Genomic DNA, 18,446 nt, shown 5'->3' with positions numbered 1-18,446 from the left:
CTATTCCCGTCTTTTTAATTGTCAGGAGTTTAGTACACGTTTCCGCATGCTAATAATTGAAAGTTAAAAAGAATGGGTCGGCGACGCGTCTCGGGACGTCGCAACATAACAACCGCAAAAGGGATGTTCGTTTGCCCGTGGGTGCGGGGCATGACACAAAACTTCGTAATGTCTATATGCATAGGGGCTATCTTGATATGAATATGAATATAAATATGTTGGTTTGCTCTTTACTGTGGAATTGATATGAGATTGTTCATTCATTTTTGTTGTCAAACTTTATACCACATTTCTGATGTGGAAGCATATTCTTGAATTTCTCTGTGAAATCTCGATGTCATGTTAAGTGTCCATTTGGCGATACCCTCTCTTTGCAATTCCTGTAACTTCTCCTTCAAGTTTTGAATAATAAGATGAAAAAGAACAGAAGAGCAGGACAGTCCTCCTTAGGCAGTATTGTGTTACAGATGGTCAATGGCCAAATTACTTTATTCAAGATCATTACCACATACCAAATCCTTATTATTTGTGACAAGTCATAACGTTCTGCATGATTTTTGTTCCTCTTGGCTTTTCTTTGTTGAATATTTATACCAAGTGCTTCACAATCATTTGGATGAATAATGATACTCCAAATTCTCAAGAATCCCATGCGAATGGCAGGCCACTTGGCTTGTATGAAAGTATAGTCTAGTATACTTCTATGAATTCAAAGTCAAGGAGCTCTATCTAAAATATTGGGAAGAAGCCCTAAAAGAAACTGTGTTATATTCTGTCAATAAAGACCTGACTTCTTCATGCCAATCTAATGACAGAAGCTTCCTGTTGAGCGCATAATAATATTACTCGTGAGAAGTATGAATAACAGTTCAGTCCGAGGAACTAGTTATACGATAAAACTGTTCCTTAAAGATAGTCTGGTAATGTTTTGGAACTTGGAGACAAATTGCACACATCAGTGAACTACCAGTGCCTCCGCTGCTGCTACTTTTTATCAGTCTTCAATCCTGCAGGCGATACACTCTGTAGTGGCTCATGCTACTAAGTGGTTGCTCCATACCTGATATTGCAAAGACAACCAGTGGACAATCGACTTGTATAATGGTCCTGCATTATCAGCATGACAGAATCATAAGAGAGGCTTCTTTAGCATCTTCATAAAAACAGGAGAGAAATCTCGAAACAAATACGATGTTTACTTGTGACAAGCTGAAATAAATAATGGTTTGGACAATTTGTCCACTCTAATCCTAAATAAAATTTTCATACTGATGATTATCTCATCTTTCCGGCTGGACAGTCTTATAAATACAGAGATTGGAGATCGTCTTCATAGATTATTTCCATGATGTATGCTCTTCTCCTCTACTTGTTTGGGTCACTCGTTTTGGCTTACGAAGATTTTCACGCTCAATACATATTTCAGATGATGCCTCTTTTTGCTGATTCTCTAAAAGGCATTTCACCTTTAATTGTAGTAAATAATGATGCCAAGTGCTACCTTAAAGTAATTTGAGTCAAATAGTTATTCAAAGGAAAGCGCCCTTGGGTGGGAGAGGCGTGATTGTTAAAATGCCTCATAATCAATATACTTGTGGAACAGTCAAGGCAAGGAAAAATTTCACAAGACCGAAAAAGCCACACGGCATGATCATGAACCATCGCGGTCCTAATATAATTTGACAAGTAAATAAATAAAGTTAATCAACTATTCAGAGGTTGTACTAATTGTAAGCCCCAAGAAACTTCACTTGAGTCGACCAGTGCAGATCTGAAAATGATCCAAACCCAAGAAAGAAGACGCTTGAGTATGGAAGAACACAATTTAGGGAGAAGAACAACTTGAGGCTATCTGACACTTTGTTTTCCTTTTAATAGCTTCTTGATTATTTTTGTGTCGCAGTAACTACATTCATTTTGTGGACTTTCCATTTTGTCTTGAGTGTAGATCTTCATATCCACACCAACTTGAATGTATCTCTTCAGTAACATAATGGCTTCTGGCTTTAGCGGCCTGGAAAGCATATCAGGTGCCATACATCACCCTATTCTTGTATACAACAGGAACTAGGAAGAGGGGGTACATTCAAGCTCAACAGATCACTTGAATGACTAGGAAGAGTGGATATTTTCAACCTTTTTCATTGTACTTGTCCCATTCAAAACCGAGGATCCCTTGTACAATCCATCCACTTGTCCAATCCTAACAGGCTTGGCAATTGTGGAGTGAAGGCAGAGCATTGGACCTGACGGAGAAGCTAATGCCGATGCTTTATCAACAGCACAAGTAGTTCGGTGCATTCAAGTAGGGCTTCTCTGCTTGCAGAGCCATGAAATGGAAAGATCCAACCAACATGTTGGCTGCAGTCCTCTTGCATGTTCAGATTTTGAAGCTTGCCAAACTACGGAATCCATTCACGAGAAAAACTTGGACCAGGAACACCGTTGCCATTTCTACGGTTTATGGAAAGATAAAATCGCATCTGGCATTTTCTCTTTTCAGTTTTTCTTTCCAGGGAATTGGTGTTTTATTAAATTAGGTTTGAACATGCGTCTGTTACTGCACTTTAATGGGGATTTTGTGATGTAAACATAGACAAATTGAAAAAATTAGTACAGTTAAGTATACAATAACCATGTATGATACAATTAGTCAGTTTGTTCGGGTTGCATCATGAAGCAACCGTAATCTTTTGCTGAGAGCTATTAGTGATCCAACTCACAAGATCGACCCTCTTAGTGTTCTGATACCACTTGTTAGGGAACGATAACCATGCTCTTTGCAACGGAAAGCGTCTGCACTACCGCTAATTCATTTTCCTCTACCACAGGTATAATAATCTGAAAAATAGTATTGTCGGGAGAAGCAAGATTTAATAAGTTTTGCACATATTTACTGTCTGGCAACTTTCGAAAGAAAAAAATAGATATTTTTATATATGTAATAACAGTAGTAACTTCCTCATGTTGTAGGCAACTGTCACACCCCGAAACCTACTAGGACGAGGGATGACACGACCGTCCTTCCACCCGAAGGACGCAACCTGAAACCACAACCAAAGAACAAACTCCCAAAAGATCCCCGTTGATATCGCTCTCACTATAATAGCTACTAACTAAGGAACCTGAAAAGATTGGGGAAAGAGAGGGGTAAGCAACCACAATTCAGTAAATAATGCGTATCTCTTCTAAGCAGATCGAGCAACCACTATGCATACAGTTGTAAGACAAAACCAAAGCTTATTTAACCCCAACTCCAGCATATAATAAACGTCAATATCAAAATACGTTATATACTTCTTTAACATAACATTTTCACAATAGAAATGCTTATTTCAATCAATAATATCAAAGCAGAAAACAATAGTCCATTCCATTGACCAATCTCATAAAAAAAACACACACACCAATGATCCATTCCATTGGCCAATCTCATGCTCAGAAATCTAACTATCATCACGAATAATGCCCCGTGAAAATGCGACGAAGATTCCCTTTTGGCAAGGTCTCCACCTACTATAAGCCAGTGGCTCGGCCCACAAGGATATTCTAAACCAGTATGCACATACCCACAAACCCTCATTAGTTCACAGAGACATTGAGTATCAAATACTTATCCTCAACAATATCCTCCATAATGCCAAATCCAGAAATCATTTCATAAATCACAATATGGTTCTAAAACCATTTCATAATCAATTTTATAAATCACAATACGTTTCCCAAACTAATTACATAACCTTTTGTAACTCAGTTCATCCATAAAAATACTTTTTCGTAAAACGTTTCTCATATAATTTCATAAATATAATTCACAAATCGATATGTATAATTTTTAATAACATCTTCCATAAAACGTTTCTCAAATCATCTTAAAACTCATTCCATAAACCAATTCGCAACATAATACACATATATCCATTAACAATATTTTTCTTAAAACCATTCTCAAATCTTCTCAAATATCAAAAGGTAGTAATTGCCCGATCCAGGATTTTATGCAACAAACATACTTTAGTAACTCGTACAATACTCAAATCCCTATCGCTTTCAAAACATGAGTTTATAAACTCAAAGAAGAGATAGCACTACTTACCTGGGAAAGCCTATGATCAAACGACAAAAATTACTCAATCTGTCGAACTGCAATCCCAACAAATAAGCGAGAAACAACGTTAAAATCAAGTAAAACAATACATCAACTACGACTCGGCTAAACTAGGCTTAGAAGCTAACATAATGACTAAAAGGCACCCACAAATCGCTTACCCAAAGCGATTACTCAAAACCATCCACAACGCGGAGCTTGAACGCAAAACTTGATTACGCCATAACTTTCTCCACTAAACTCCATTTCAAGCGAGCTTGTAGTCAAAAGAAAGCCCATTCAGAGTACTAAAAGAACCCCAGCTTGCCTGACCCAAAAGCAGGCCAAAGGCAACGAAAATCAGCAAGGAAAGCTGCCGTCGTGCACTGTTCACCCCTTGCGGCCAACTTCAAAAATTCATATCGGGCAAACCGTAAGTCCAAATCGAGTTCCGTAAAATCCCATGGCCCCACAATATCCTAAGCTACCAATTCTATATATGTACATCGCTCGACAACTAAAAAATTGAACTACGTGGCTTGAATTTCACCAAACTCTGAAATTTGAACCCTAACCCGAAAAATACTTCGATTAGAAACGAGGGGTGCAAACACTTACCGAGCATTGCAATACGAAGTCGATTCTACTTGGCGAGGTCCCGTGGCAAGAACCTTTCCCTTTCCCTTTCCCTTTCCCTTTCTTCCCCTTCTTTCCTCTTTCTTTTTCCCCTTTTTCTTTCCCTTTTCCTTTTTTTTTTTTTTCCTTTTTTTTTTTGCCCTTTTTTCTTTCCCTTTTTCTCTCTTCTTCTTCTCTCCCGTAGGTGTCTCGGCCTTCTGTCTTTAAAAGCTGAACGCTACCACTTTTACTTTTGCTTCTCAAATTTCCTTTTTCTTTTTCTTCTTGTGGGTCCCACCATTTTCTTTTTGACTTGATCAAAAATCTCAAATATTACAGCAACTTTCTTTGACTTGGAGAAAACAGAATTTCTTGCTTGGCAATTTGAAGAACAAATTATCACTTATAAAAGCAATAAAGTCATTACTTTTTACCACCCGCCTGGGTGGCGCTTCTGGAAAGGGCACTCTTCCTCTCGCAAAAGGTTGGGTGTTCGAATCCCGGGCGCCGCAGGGTGACTTAACCGGTGCACGTGTGTGGTGGCTAGCACGTGTCGCCCCCAGGGTTTACCTCCCGGCTGTCGGCCGTGCGGGGGTTCTCTGGGTTACAAAAAAAAAAAAAAAAAAAAAAAAAAAAAGTCATTACTTTGGTAACATGGATTCAAATTTGCTCACGGCTAACAAAGAATGAGCAGCCCATGGCTTTGAAGACCACTATTTCATCGATGCATACAACACTACGACTATCCTGTATTTCAATTCAAAGAATGACTAAAGAATGATATAAAAGAAGACGGGTCAAAATACCTTATTATCAATATCAAGCTATGCACGTATTTTCACATTTAAACAAGATCTTATGGTCATTTCCATGAACCTTCACTTGACTTTGTATACTAATAATAATGATGCAGAAGTGAGGAATAAGGAATTTCTATATATTTCGATATATCATAATGAATAGTACATTAACCTATTTATAGGCTTTATGAGATGAATATCTTAGGTAACATATATCAATCAAGATATATACAATCAAAGAGAGATATATATAATCATTAGAATTATCAAATATCTCTAACATAAAAAATTATCTTAGAGAAATCCCTATTTATCTCTACCAACGTTTACTTATTTACGACATCAATTCATAAATCAATACAGTAATCTGATCTCTCGACATCCTCTGGCTTTGCCACATGCAAAAGGGCATGATAAGATGCTGATGATTTCGATTTGCTTACTGTCGTTCTCAACAAACAACTGTGCAAAAGCAGAAGCTGAGATGACCCGAAAATGAAAATTTAACTAGCATCCAGACTCGCACAGTTCGAAACCTGACCCGACCACTAGGTTCGGCATATCTTCTAAGAAGCCTCTTACTTTCTAGACAATCTATTCTCCGAGATTGTTCCCTTAGGGGTCAGATCCATTGCTAGACACCCGGAATTTAGTAATTACCCAGTGCATGTCGAACGAAGAAACTAGTAGGAACTAGGAAGGGAATATTTGAGGAGGGAGGATTATACATCACCTCTCAAAGGAGTCAACTTTGTGCACGGAACCAGAAAACGCCAAGCTTACATGGACGCTATAATCTTTGGTCGCCTTTGAAAGCCGCCATCTTGACTTGTACTATTCTAGTTTTGCCAAAACAAAACACAAGGTCATCATTCAATAGTTATATCCCAGTTGAATGTCGATGTCCGGCGACTGTCCTAGAACCAAGTCAGCCATTATCAGGGCCCAGTTGAAAACTGGTTTATTCTAAGACATGAACTTCTATGAACCACCTTAGTGAGAAATTAAGCATTATAGCTTGGTTAACAAGCCTTGCTTCTCGAGCGATACTGCATTCATCCATTTTGATCTGCCTACGAAAACAGCGAGGCTCTCGAGGCCAATATCATCTCTCTCAAATTCATCGGTACGTCTTGAGTCAGTCTCATCTTGTAGTTGCTCTTATGAATGCGTACTTTTATACCTCCGTCATCTTTTTCCTGCTTCAAGCGCTTCAAAGCAGAGCAGTGTTAAATATAACTGCATCAGAGCCGCTTCTTCAGAACCAGACGCTGTTGTCCAATAGTCAAATCTTTGAGCTCGGGTTCTTCACACCTAATGGATCACAAAACCAATATGTAGGAATATGGTATAAGAACATGACTCCTTCCAAAGTTGTCTGGGTGGCCAATAGGGATCAGCCACTCACAGGTACAGATCGATCTGCAAGCTTGACAATAGGCAGTGATGGAAATCTGAAGCTTCTTGATGGACGGCAAAGCCTGGTCTGGTCTACCAATGTGACGGTCAATTCAAATTATTCTGTAGCAACACTTTTGGACTATGGAAATTTTGTTCTGCAGGACAGAAATTCGAATGAATTATGGGGAAGCTTTGATGAACCTACTGATACCCTTTTCCCAAACATGAATTTGGGAATAAATGTGAAAACAGGAAAGAAATCATACTTGGTTTCCTGGAAAAGCGAAAATGATCCCTCATCCGGAAGTTTTGTCCTAGGAATCACGTCAGAGACACCACCTCAGGTATTCGTGTGGAACGGATCAACTCCTTATTGGAGAGGTGGGCAATGGGATAAGTCGACCTTCGTCGGGATACCTGATATGGATGACACATACATGAGCGGCTTTAGTCTTCAGCAGGATGTTCAGCAGGGAACATCATATTTCATCATTAACAATTACAACAACTCTTTCTTCGGATATCTATTGATCTCATCAGACGGGTCTTTAAAGCTACTGGATTGGGATGACCGTACTGACAAGTGGTTAACAAATTGGGAGGCACCGACAAATCGCTGTGAAATTTATGGAACTTGTGGTCCTTTTGGTGTTTGCAGTTCATTAAAATTTCCTATATGTAGATGCTTAAAAGGGTTTCAACCAAGGTCCAATCAAGAATGGAACAGAGAAAACTGGACAGGAGGGTGCATCAGGGAAACAGAATTAAATTGTCAGAGAAACACAAGCACCTCTGCTCCAGTAAAAGAAGATGTCTTCTTGAAGATGAGCCAGATGAAATTGCCCGATTCCTCCAATTATTTGTCAGACATAGCAGATGCAGAAGAATGTCAAAGTTGGTGTCTAAGTCATTGTTTGTGCTCGGCTTACTCTTATGTGAATACTATAGGATGTATGGTTTGGAGTGAAGAGCTCATGGATATTCAACAATTCACCACAGCAGGGGAAGATCTGTTTATTCGCCTTGCACATGAAGATAAAGGTTCAAAAACTTGAATTCAGATTAGTTTCATTTAGTATGTCCAATATTTCTGGTAATTTACTCCATGACTTCAGGTTTATCAAAACAAACGAAAGTGATCATCAGCCTAAGTACAATTTTTGGCATCATCTTGTGTGGAGCTGCCATATATGGTCTATGCAAGTGGAGAGTTAACAAAAGAGGTATGTATAATCCATATCATAAGCTTTTTATGGTAAATGTGATATGAGAATCTTGCATATTATATGCCCTGGCACTGGAAAATAGGCAGCTTCTATAACAGAATCACTTCTTTCCTTCTCGTGTCCTCATTCTGGGCTTCTTTTCTCCTGTTTCCCATAGTTGGTTTTATGTGAACTATACAGTCGCCGTACAAATGAAGACCAGAACAGTGTCTTCTAAATTGTTAGTTCCTCATTCTCGAATCACATAAAAAACAATGTTTCATCTATTGTGCCTTTACTTGCTCAATCTGTTTATAAACAAAGCATGCTCACTCTGCATACATAAAAATTGCAGGGATGTTTAAGACAAGGAAAACCCCACCACTACTTTACTCAGGGGATACGACGGATAGGTCAGAAGAAGTGCAGAATGCATGCAAAGAGCCATGGAGGCAAGATAATGCATCAGAGTTGACACTTTTCAGTTTTGATAGCTTATTACTTGCGACAAACAACTTCAACACAGGCAATAAACTCGGGCAGGGAGGTTTCGGCCCCGTTTATAAGGTAAAGCCTTCTCTAAGTATAACATAGAGGTCATCAGTCAAAGCTGAAGGTGTAATGATTCCATCAATTTGGAAACAGGGAAAGCTGAATGATGGAAAGGAGATAGCCGTGAAAAGGCTTTCGAGCAGCTCAGCACAAGGCGTGGAAGAGTTCAAGAATGAGATCCTTCTGATATCTAAACTTCAACACCGAAATCTCGTCAGACTCCTAGGTTGCTGCGCTGAAGGAGAGGAGAAAATCTTAGTATATGAATACTTGTCGAACAAGAGCTTGGACACCTTCCTTTTTCGTCGGTTTCACTCTCTAAAGAATTTATTTCCATTTTCTTATGAGGGATACAAAATCTAGTACTCAAACTAGAATTTCTTTCTGTCTGCTACCTTGCTTAGATTCAAGGAAGAAGGCTGACCTGAGCTGGGACATTCGTTTCCACATCATCCAGGGGGTTGCCAGAGGGCTCTTGTACCTACATCGTGATTCTTGTCTTAGGATTATTCATCGAGACTTGAAAGTGAGCAACATCCTCTTGAATGAAAAGATGGATCCGAAAATTTCTGATTTTGGGCTGGCACGGGTATTTGAAGGCGCTCAAGTCTTGGTAAACACACAAAAAGTTGTCGGGACACTGTAAGTTTTTTTTTCTTTCATACTAAGATATGACTCAATCAGGCAAATTTTTATCTAGCCGGGACATAATTAGTATAAACTGTTCACAAATCGCCTCGCACATGTCCCCAAGATCAAGAGTAATATCTTAAAAATTAAGAGCAAAGCTGTTGGTGCCTGGGATGTAAAAAATCTACCAGCCTCAAATTTCTGACCCTTATTTTATCTTAATTAAGGATTTTCTAACTTTGAAGTGCATCCCACAAATCTTCGGTTCTTCTGGTTTTTTTATGATTATGACATTATGTGGTAGAGACTTTGAAATGTTTAAATTATGCAGCGGCTACATGTCTCCTGAGTATGCCATGGGTGGAATATTTTCTGAGAAATCCGATGTTTATAGCTTCGGAGTACTGCTCCTAGAGATTGTCAGCAGCAAAAAGAACACTAACTTAGGTTACCACGAACAACATCTCAATCTCCTCCTCTGTGTAAGCGCAACATCTATCTCACATCTAACATCTCTCCTTTTTGGTGATTGGTAGTCCCTACCTACTCGTAGAAAAATCTGACAATCGTAGCATTCTTACAGGCGTGGCAATTGTGGATTGGAGGTAAAGCACTGGACCTAATGGATGAGGCAATTGCAGATGCCTTTTTACCGTCAGAGGCGATTCGATGCGTTCACGTGGGGCTTCTCTGCGTGCAGGACCATGCCGTGGATAGGCCCAACATGTCCCAAGTGGTTCTGATGCTAAGCGGCGAATCGGATCTTCCTCAGCCGAAACAACCTACTTTTACCTTTCAAAGCTTAAAAACTCATGATATTTTGTCATCACAACAACAAAGTAACTCGTCCACGAACGCCATCACGAACACTGTCGTTGAAGGTAGATAATCAATCATTGTGATCTGTAAAATTTGTATCTATGTATAGATTAGAATGGCTTGCATCTACATTTTGTTCAAAAGGATGAATGGACAGTTCAGTTTTTGTGGAATTTGCCATTCGAACAGCTACATGATTAAGTGGGTTTGGTCTCTAGCTGTCTAATAAGTTGTTTGAATAAACTATTTGAATCCGAAACCTAAACTTAACTTCGATTACATTAAGGACACAAATGGGTAAATTAGCACAGATAGTTCAAGCTGAACCACCCTGCAAGAATCACTAGTCAACTTCAAGTGCATCCTTGAAGCAAGAACACTTTACAATCCTGCCAAGATGATCATCAATAACTACATTTACAGTTTTCTTTAGCCATTCTTCTAAAAAGCCCAGATAAAGAACAATGTTGCTCCATTTCAGTGCACCATCATTGCTGAAGCGCTATCACTGAAATGATGGGAAATGAAAGAACCTCTGAAGGCGCAGTCAGAGCCGATTCTTCGATTTCGCGACATCCAAGTGACTCAATTTGGCGAATATTAGCCACATTAAAAAGGCGTTCTCTCCAAAACTTTATCTGTCGCAGTCGTAGCATAGCTTCTGGAGCTGAAGTCGCCATGATCGACATGGCAGAGTATTGCTGATCTCTTGGCTAAACTGAAAAGCAGAGGAGACATATGAGAGTGCTGAGACGAGGGGTTTGTTAGTGGGCAAATCCTTGCATGGACCTAGATACACGAGTATTCTATTATAGTTGTTGATCATGTGGACTCACCTATGTGCCACACCATTAATGATTGTGATTATTTTGGATACATGGACACTTATACACACTGAGCCCCACTCTTCAAAAACTTCAAATTTCTCCTTTTCTTTTAGGATTAATATTTCGAAAAACCTTATAATGGTACACTTAAGATAAATTTAGTCCAAATTCGTATACCTATGACAAATTTACCATTTGTGATAAATTTACACTTCATTGGTTTCCGTCAAATTGAATTAATATCACGAAAAACCACAAATTGATACACCTATGACAAACGGAGGGTAAAACCCCAAACTTGTACATCCGTCAACCGCCACATATCATCCAACTCAGCAATTTGACAATAAAATTTAACAGAAACTAATGGAGGGTAAAATTGTTACAAATATACCAATTTGGGGTTTTAAGTTATCAAAAAATTAGTTTGGGGGTAAATTTGTCGTGGCTGTACTAATTTGGCGTTTTTCGTGATATTAACCATTTCTTTAATTCTCAGGTTGCTTTCTCTCTTCTGACACTTTCTTTTCTTCTTTTTCCTCCTTGTAACAATCACCCTCGTGGCCATGCGATCCATCTCATCGTCGACACCTTCGTGGCCGCATGATCCTTCAAGCTCGCGCTGCTCAATCAAGTCTCGAATCTCGGTCTGTCGTTCAACGGGTTCATCCTTTTCGCATTGAAGCCACGATGGGTTGTGTTTGAGTAATGGAGCCAGACCTTGGTCACCGCCAAATCTTTCGTCGTCGAACAACTCGCATCGATTTTTGACCGGGCCCAAAGAAGTCGAGCCTAAATTGTTAGGACTCGATCAGTGGCCTAGCCCTAAATCACTAAAAGTTGTTTGAGACGGTTTGGTTACGTCTACCTAGGGTCAAAGCCTAATATTTTCTTTTAAACAAAGGGGTTATTTATTTACTATCAAATTTCAAAACTTCGACAAGCGATCAAGTAGTTAACAAAGTCATTTATATAAATGTCACCTAAAGTAATGAAATCCACACACCTCGATTTTAACAGGATATAAATTTGATTCGGGTAGATTTAGAAGTTTCGCATAGAGAATCATGACAAATTTTTTTAGATAATAAGGAAAAGTGCACTGAAAGTCATAAAACTTGTCACGAAAGTGCAATTGAATCCTAAAATATTTAAAAAGTGCAATTAAATCCTAAAAATTGTCAAATTGGTTCGATGAAATCATTCCTTTAACTATGTCTAACTAGGCGGATGGAAAATGCTGATGTGGCATTTTTTGTTACTTTCTCTCTCCATATGGAAGTTTTCAATATTTTCTTTATCAAAATTTACTTAAATTAGAATAAATTAATTAAAAAGGATAATTTAAAAAAAACCAAATACAAAAAAAGGAGAAATACACTCTCATTGGTGTCCGTTGCCACCACCCATCGTCGGGAAGAGCCAGCAGAGGTCGCCTATGCCTTGCTAAAGCCAGTGACCCTCGTCAGGGCCTATCCGCCCATATCTAGAGCAGGTCGCGACCCTCGCCCCAAATTTGAGCACGGGTCGCCAGCAAAGTGTTGCCTAGGGTCGAGTGAGCATCACCCACCACAAATGTGGTCTTGTCGGCCCTAGGTGAGGGCAGGTGACCCTTGCTCAAATCTAAGGTGATAGTCGCGCCTTCCCTTAGATCTAGGCTAGCAAACCCTCGCCGGGGGCCAGTGGGGCTTTGCTTGGGGCCGACCATCAATGGGGCCCAAGCAACTTCTGTCGGCCCTTTTCGATGACGGTGGCGATAGCAGCCATTGCCAAGAGCTATGATTAAGTTTTTTTTTTGTAGATTGTGTTTTTTTCTTTTTTAAACTTTTAGCTTTTTATTTTTTAATTTAATTTGGTTTGTATTTCTTTTAAATTTTTAAATTTTTTCTAACGTGGCTCTTTGTGGGTGCCACATCGACACCATGTGTCTTATGAAAGTAATAAAATAAGACACGTCAGCATTTTCCCTTAGCCTTGTTGGACGAACCAATTTTTCAAGTTTTAGGAGTTAATTGTACTTTCTAAAAGGTTTAGTACTCAATTGCACTTTCTTGATAATTTTTAGGACTTTAGTGCACTTATCCTTAGATAATATTAGAGTTTGTTCCAGGGTGGGGTCATTTCCACCCCTTCTTTGACCAAAACACCCCAGTTTTTATTAATTGACTTACAATCTCCTTTAATTTAGCGGTCCATTTGTTTCACAGAGAATTCATTTGAAAATATTTTTCTAAAAATGATTGTTGGCATATCTTAAAATAATTATTCAATAAAAGATATTTTCATTACCAACAACAATTTAAGTCTAAATATTTTCGTGAACGATGAAAATATTTGTTATTTATATGTTTTTATAAGAAACACAAATGATCAATTTTAGGCCTATAACGATGTGGATTTATGAGCTCACTCATCACACACACTGACGAAGGACAATCACTCGTATATATAGGCCTTCTCAACCAACTTAAATTACTTTCTTGGTGTTCTTTACAGCAACTTGTGCAATTCTCAACCATGGAATTTACTTTACTGACTACAAATGTTAACTAATTAAAATAATTTTCTTGCTTTAATGTCTTGAAGCAAACTTGCTTCCCACGCATGTCTAGACTTCTCTAGATTTGCTTAGAGAATTCTTAGAAAATGGTTCACAGATTTCATCAATTTGCAATTCCAATTTCCTCTGTTCTTACATGATCTTCACACGCGATGCAGCTCTTTTTGTGGAGGAAGAAGATTCTAAGTGTAGAGGTTGAGTCAAATTTGAACAGCGGCAAGGAACCATCCCTCGTTGAATTAGTCATTGAAGAAATGCTTCTGGAAAAGATTGATTTTATAGCCAGCCTTTTGACTCGAATGATTGTCATGTTAATCTTGATCTTTTGGGTCATTTTGGGCATGCAGTTGCTATCTGGGAAAAGCGTTATCGGCGCCCAGGATTGTGCTTAGTTTGTGCACGAGATGAACTTTAAACAAGCGCAGAAAAAGGACTTAAAAGACATCCTACCCTGAGCACCAAGGGTTGACTCTCAGAAAACCTTGCTCATCAATTCTTGCTCATCAATTCCTGTTCCGGCCAGAAAGTGCAGAATCAACCGACCCACAGAACTCGCTAGGGTCGTTCAGTCATTCTTAGTATGCCACTTGTGATTAGCTGGTGCTCTTGCTTGGTCTTCTTCATCCTACTTCAGGCAAGTCAAATAGCCAGGGGCGTGGTTTCCAATATCACGGCATCGGAGCCACTCTTCCCGAACCAAACCATCGTCTCCTCTGGCCAAATCTTCGAGCTTGGTTTCTTTACGCCGAATGGCTCAGAAAATCAATATGTTGGGATATGGTACAAGAACTTCCTGCCTTCTAAAGTTGTGTGGGTGGCCAATAGGGATTTACCGCTCTTGCACACGGATCGGTCTGCGAAATTAATGATAGGCAGTGATGGGAATTTGAAGCTTGTGGATGGACAACAGAATATAGTTTGGTCTACCATTGCCTCTTGTCGGTCTGATTATACGTCAGCAGCGCTATTAGATAGTGTTGGAAATCGCAAAGGATTTTTCAGATCTCAAGGAGACTCTTCGTAACCCAAGTTCATCTTGATACTTGGAATCTAGAAAGTTGTTACCTAGGAGGTTATGTCTTTCAAGATAGCCTTTAATATTATGAATCTAGACGTGTCTGTTCATGTGATTAGAGTAAACGTAGAGTCGTGTGTTAATCCTATATATATGTGCGTCTTATAATCTTTTTAATATACAAGTGAATACAATAGTATTTCAAATTTTGTTCTAACATTTGGTATCAGAGCCAGTTGGCTAAGTTTTAAAAGATCACGAGTCAGATGGCTTCTGTGAGTAGTGCCGGGAATGTCCAACCTCAACTCCCAAGGTTTGATGGGAAGAATTTTGAGCATTGGAAGATCCAGATGGAGGTGCTGTTCGGATTCCAGGAGCTGACCGAGATTATCGAAGAAGGATTCGTCGAGCCAGAAGCAGCGGCAGATTCGACAACGGAGGAGCAGAGGACAATAAAAGAAAATCGTAAGAAATATCGTAAGGCTCTCTTTTACATCTTTCAAGCGATAGATTCGTCAATCTTTGAAAAAGTGGCGAATTCGAAGACGGCGAAGGAAGCATGGGATACTCTCATCAAAATTTACAAAGGCGTTGAGAAGGTCCAGAAGGTTCGGCTTCAGACTCTTCGTCGACAATACGAGCTCCTTTAGATGGAAAAGTCGGAGTCCATTTCTGACTATTTCTCACGCGTATTGGCTCTTGTCAATCAAATGAAGGCCAATGGTGAGACTTTTGGTGATCAACAGATCGTCGAGAAGATTCTTCGCACGCTAACGTTGCAGTTCGAATATATTGTGACTTCCATTGAAGAATCCCGTGATCTCTCAGTTTTGACTGTGGATGAGTTGATTGGCTCTCTACAAATGCACGAGCAACGACTCAAGGAGAAGTCCAAGACGGTGGAGGAGGCTCTACAAAGCCAGTGGGTGTTACCCGATGAAAAGAAAAATCTTTCTACTCAAAAGAAAGATAAAAGGCGGCAGGAGAAGCAACCTCGACAACAAACAGATAAGTCCCATATTCAGTGTTTTAATTGTAAAAAGTATGGGCATTATAAATCTGAGTGTCGAAGCAAAAGGATTGATGGTCAAAAGTTTCATGCTAAAGTAGCAAGTTCTGTCGATAGATTTGTTGAAAGCAATGATGAGCATGGTAATGCTCTTTTATTCACGTGTAATGCTTCAGTGGAGAACTAGAAGAATGTTTGGTACTTAGACACCGGATGCAGTAATCACATGTGTGGCGAGAAGGAGTTATTCTCGAATTTCGATGACACCTTTCGTTCGGAGGTGAGGTTCGGGAATAATGCAAAATTTCCTATCACGGGAAAGGGGAGCATTAAAATCAAAACAAAAGATGGGTCGGTTCAAAACATTTTCGATGTTCATTATGTTCCCGGTCTTCGAGAGAATCTCTTGAGCATGGGACAGTTGTCCAAGTGAGGCTATCACATGATCATCAAGGATGAGGTTTGCACGATTCATGATGGCAAAGGAGGATTGATTGCAAAGGTAAAAATGGCCCGAAATCGCCTTTTTCGTTTGTATATTAATTATGCTACGTCATGTTTTAGTGCCTCAGTGCAAGATTCTTCATGGCTTTGGCACAAGCGGTTCGGACATTTGAATTTCGACAGCTTGAAGCTGTTGTGTCGAAAGAAGATGGTGCGAGGTCTGCCCGAAATTTCTTCTCCAAAGGAGATATGTGAACCATGCGTCATTGGGAAGAAGTCCAGAGAAAGCTTTCTTTCAGGAAAATCATGGAGAGCGTCGAAGCCATTGGAGTTAGTTCACTCCGATCTCTGCGGACCGCTTGGTGAATCGTCGAATCGCGGGTACAGGTATTTTGTTACCTTTATCGACGACTTTAGCAGAAAAACATGGGTTTATTTATTGAAGCAGAAATCCGACACCATCGATACTTTCAAGGAGTTCAAAGCCTATGTCAAATACCAAAGTGGGCACAAAATTCGGATTCTCCGAACTGATCGTGGCACAGAATATTTGGTTGGTGACGGCTTCTTTAAGCAATGCGGCATCAAGCATCAATTGACAGCACGATATACTCCTCAACAGAACGGAGTAGCGGAGAGAAAAAACCGCACTATTGTCGAAATGGTACGTACTGTGCTTTGTTCTAAACATTTGCCGAAGCATTTTTGGGCGGAGGCGGTTGCTTGTACTGTTTACTTGTTGAACAGATGTCCCACTAAAGGTCTTGAGTTCAAGACACCGACGGAGGTGTGGAGTGGTCGAATCCCTTCAGTTCAGCATCTTCGTGTGTTTGGGTGTATTGCTTATGCCCATGTGCCAAATGAGCTTCGTAAGAAGCTTGATGAGAAGAGCGAGAAGTGCATCTTCCTCGGTTACAGCAATGAAACCAAGGGTTATCGGTTGTATAATCCGGTAACGAAAAAGGTGGTAATCAGTCGAGATGTTACCTTCAACGAGGAAGGTGAGTGGACTTGGAACACGGAAGAAAAGAAGCAGTTTCGCTTTGTCCTAGATGAGGAGGAGACGGTTCAGCCCGATTCATATAGTCAATCTGAACCAGTAGCAATTTTGGTGGAACCAGATTCGATAGCAGATTCGATAGTATAGACTTCGACAGCAGTTCCTTCATCGAATTCTGTTGAAAATCCTATTGAAAATCTTGCTGAAAGTTCTTCACGTCCACAGCGAGAACGAGTTTTACCGGCTCGTTTGAAGGATTGTGTTTTGTCCAATGATGATGATCCCTCTGATGAAGAAATTATCAATTTTGCTCTCTTTGCAGATTGTGATCCGACAAAGTTTCAGGAGGCTTCCCAAGATAATGGTTGGGTTCGCACGATGAATGATGAGATCCACGCGATTGAGAAAAATGATACATGGGAGCTCACATCTCTCCCGGAAGGCAAAAAGTCCATCGGTGTGAAATGGGTCTATAAGACCAAGTACAAACCTAATGGTGATGTTGATCGGTTGAAGGCTCGTCTCGTAGTCAAGGGTTACAAACAAAAACCCGGGATTGACTATTTTGAGGTATTTGCTCCAGTTGCTAGAATGGATACCATTCGTATGATCTTTGCCTTGGCTACTCAGAAACATTGGAAAATGCACCAGATGGATGTCAAGTCCGCATTTCTCAATGGCGTACTTGAGGAGGAAGTGTATGTGGATCAACCTGAAGGTTATGTCAAGAAAGGACAAGAGGGCTTTGTCTACAAATTGAAGAAAGCTCTGTACGGCCTTAAGCAAGCACCGCGAGCGTGGTATACCAGAATTGACTCTTATTTTCTGAATCATGGTTTTACTCGATGTCCTTATGAGCATACTTTATATGTTAAGAATGGCTTGAACGGTGAGATGCTCATTACTTGCTTATATGTCGATGATCTCATATTTACTGGAGATTGTCAAGAGATGATTTGTGATTTCAGGGAGGCTATGACTCATGAGTTTGAGATGGTAGACATGGGTCTATGTATTATTTTCTCGGCCTAGAAGTTACACAATCGGAGGATGGTATTTTTATTTGTCAACAAAAATATGCCAAGGATATTCTTGAGCATTTCAAGATGGCTACTTGTGTCACGCCCCGAACCCCATCGAGCGCACGACATCCTCTACTGGTCGATTAATGCGATATCCCAGGGTATCGCCGACCTCACTTATAAATATCAGAGATTTAAATTAAACAGCGGAAACCTCAAAATACCCGGACAATTAAACTGGGGTAATCAGGAAGAATATACATATTCATTTCTGACTATCAAACTTATACAATATTCACAATTTACAAAACCACCACATATACAAGCACACCAAACTACGATCCACCAATTTACATAAGCACACCGTACTACAACCATCGATATCAAAAAGGACCGATGACCTGGATGTCCTATCCCCAAAAAGGTACTCCTCCAAAAACCTATCTTCCAAACCCCTATG

General features: G+C 39.8%; 1 protein-coding gene across 2 annotated transcripts; it reads left to right on the top strand.

Annotated features, from left to right (window-relative positions):
* Positions 1–6,395: 6,395 nt before the first annotated feature.
* On the top strand, positions 6,396–10,282 carry LOC115673801 (G-type lectin S-receptor-like serine/threonine-protein kinase At1g61370). Of its 2 annotated transcripts, XM_056316070.1 has the most exons (8): positions 6,397–6,628; positions 6,712–7,944; positions 8,019–8,126; positions 8,464–8,675; positions 8,754–8,964; positions 9,065–9,302; positions 9,622–9,772; positions 9,874–10,282. In XM_056316070.1, the coding sequence occupies exons 2-8, from the start codon at positions 6,861–6,863 to the stop codon at positions 10,177–10,179; spliced, it is 2,310 nt and encodes a 769-aa protein (XP_056172045.1). In that variant the 5' UTR covers positions 6,397–6,628; positions 6,712–6,860; the 3' UTR covers positions 10,180–10,282. The 2 variants fall into 2 exon arrangements, with proteins under 2 accessions (XP_030451900.1, XP_056172045.1); XM_030596040.2 differs by having other exon boundaries at positions 6,396–7,944.
* The last annotated feature ends 8,164 nt before the right edge of the window (positions 10,283–18,446 follow it).

The sequence above is a fragment of the Syzygium oleosum genome, unplaced genomic scaffold, assembly GCF_021117445.2.
Source record: "Syzygium oleosum isolate NSW1041296 unplaced genomic scaffold, Sole_v2.1 Sole_v2.11, whole genome shotgun sequence".
NCBI classification, from domain to species: domain Eukaryota; kingdom Viridiplantae; phylum Streptophyta; class Magnoliopsida; order Myrtales; family Myrtaceae; genus Syzygium; species Syzygium oleosum.
Note: the sequence above shows the minus strand (reverse complement) of the source record. Positions and strands in the feature narration are given on the sequence as shown.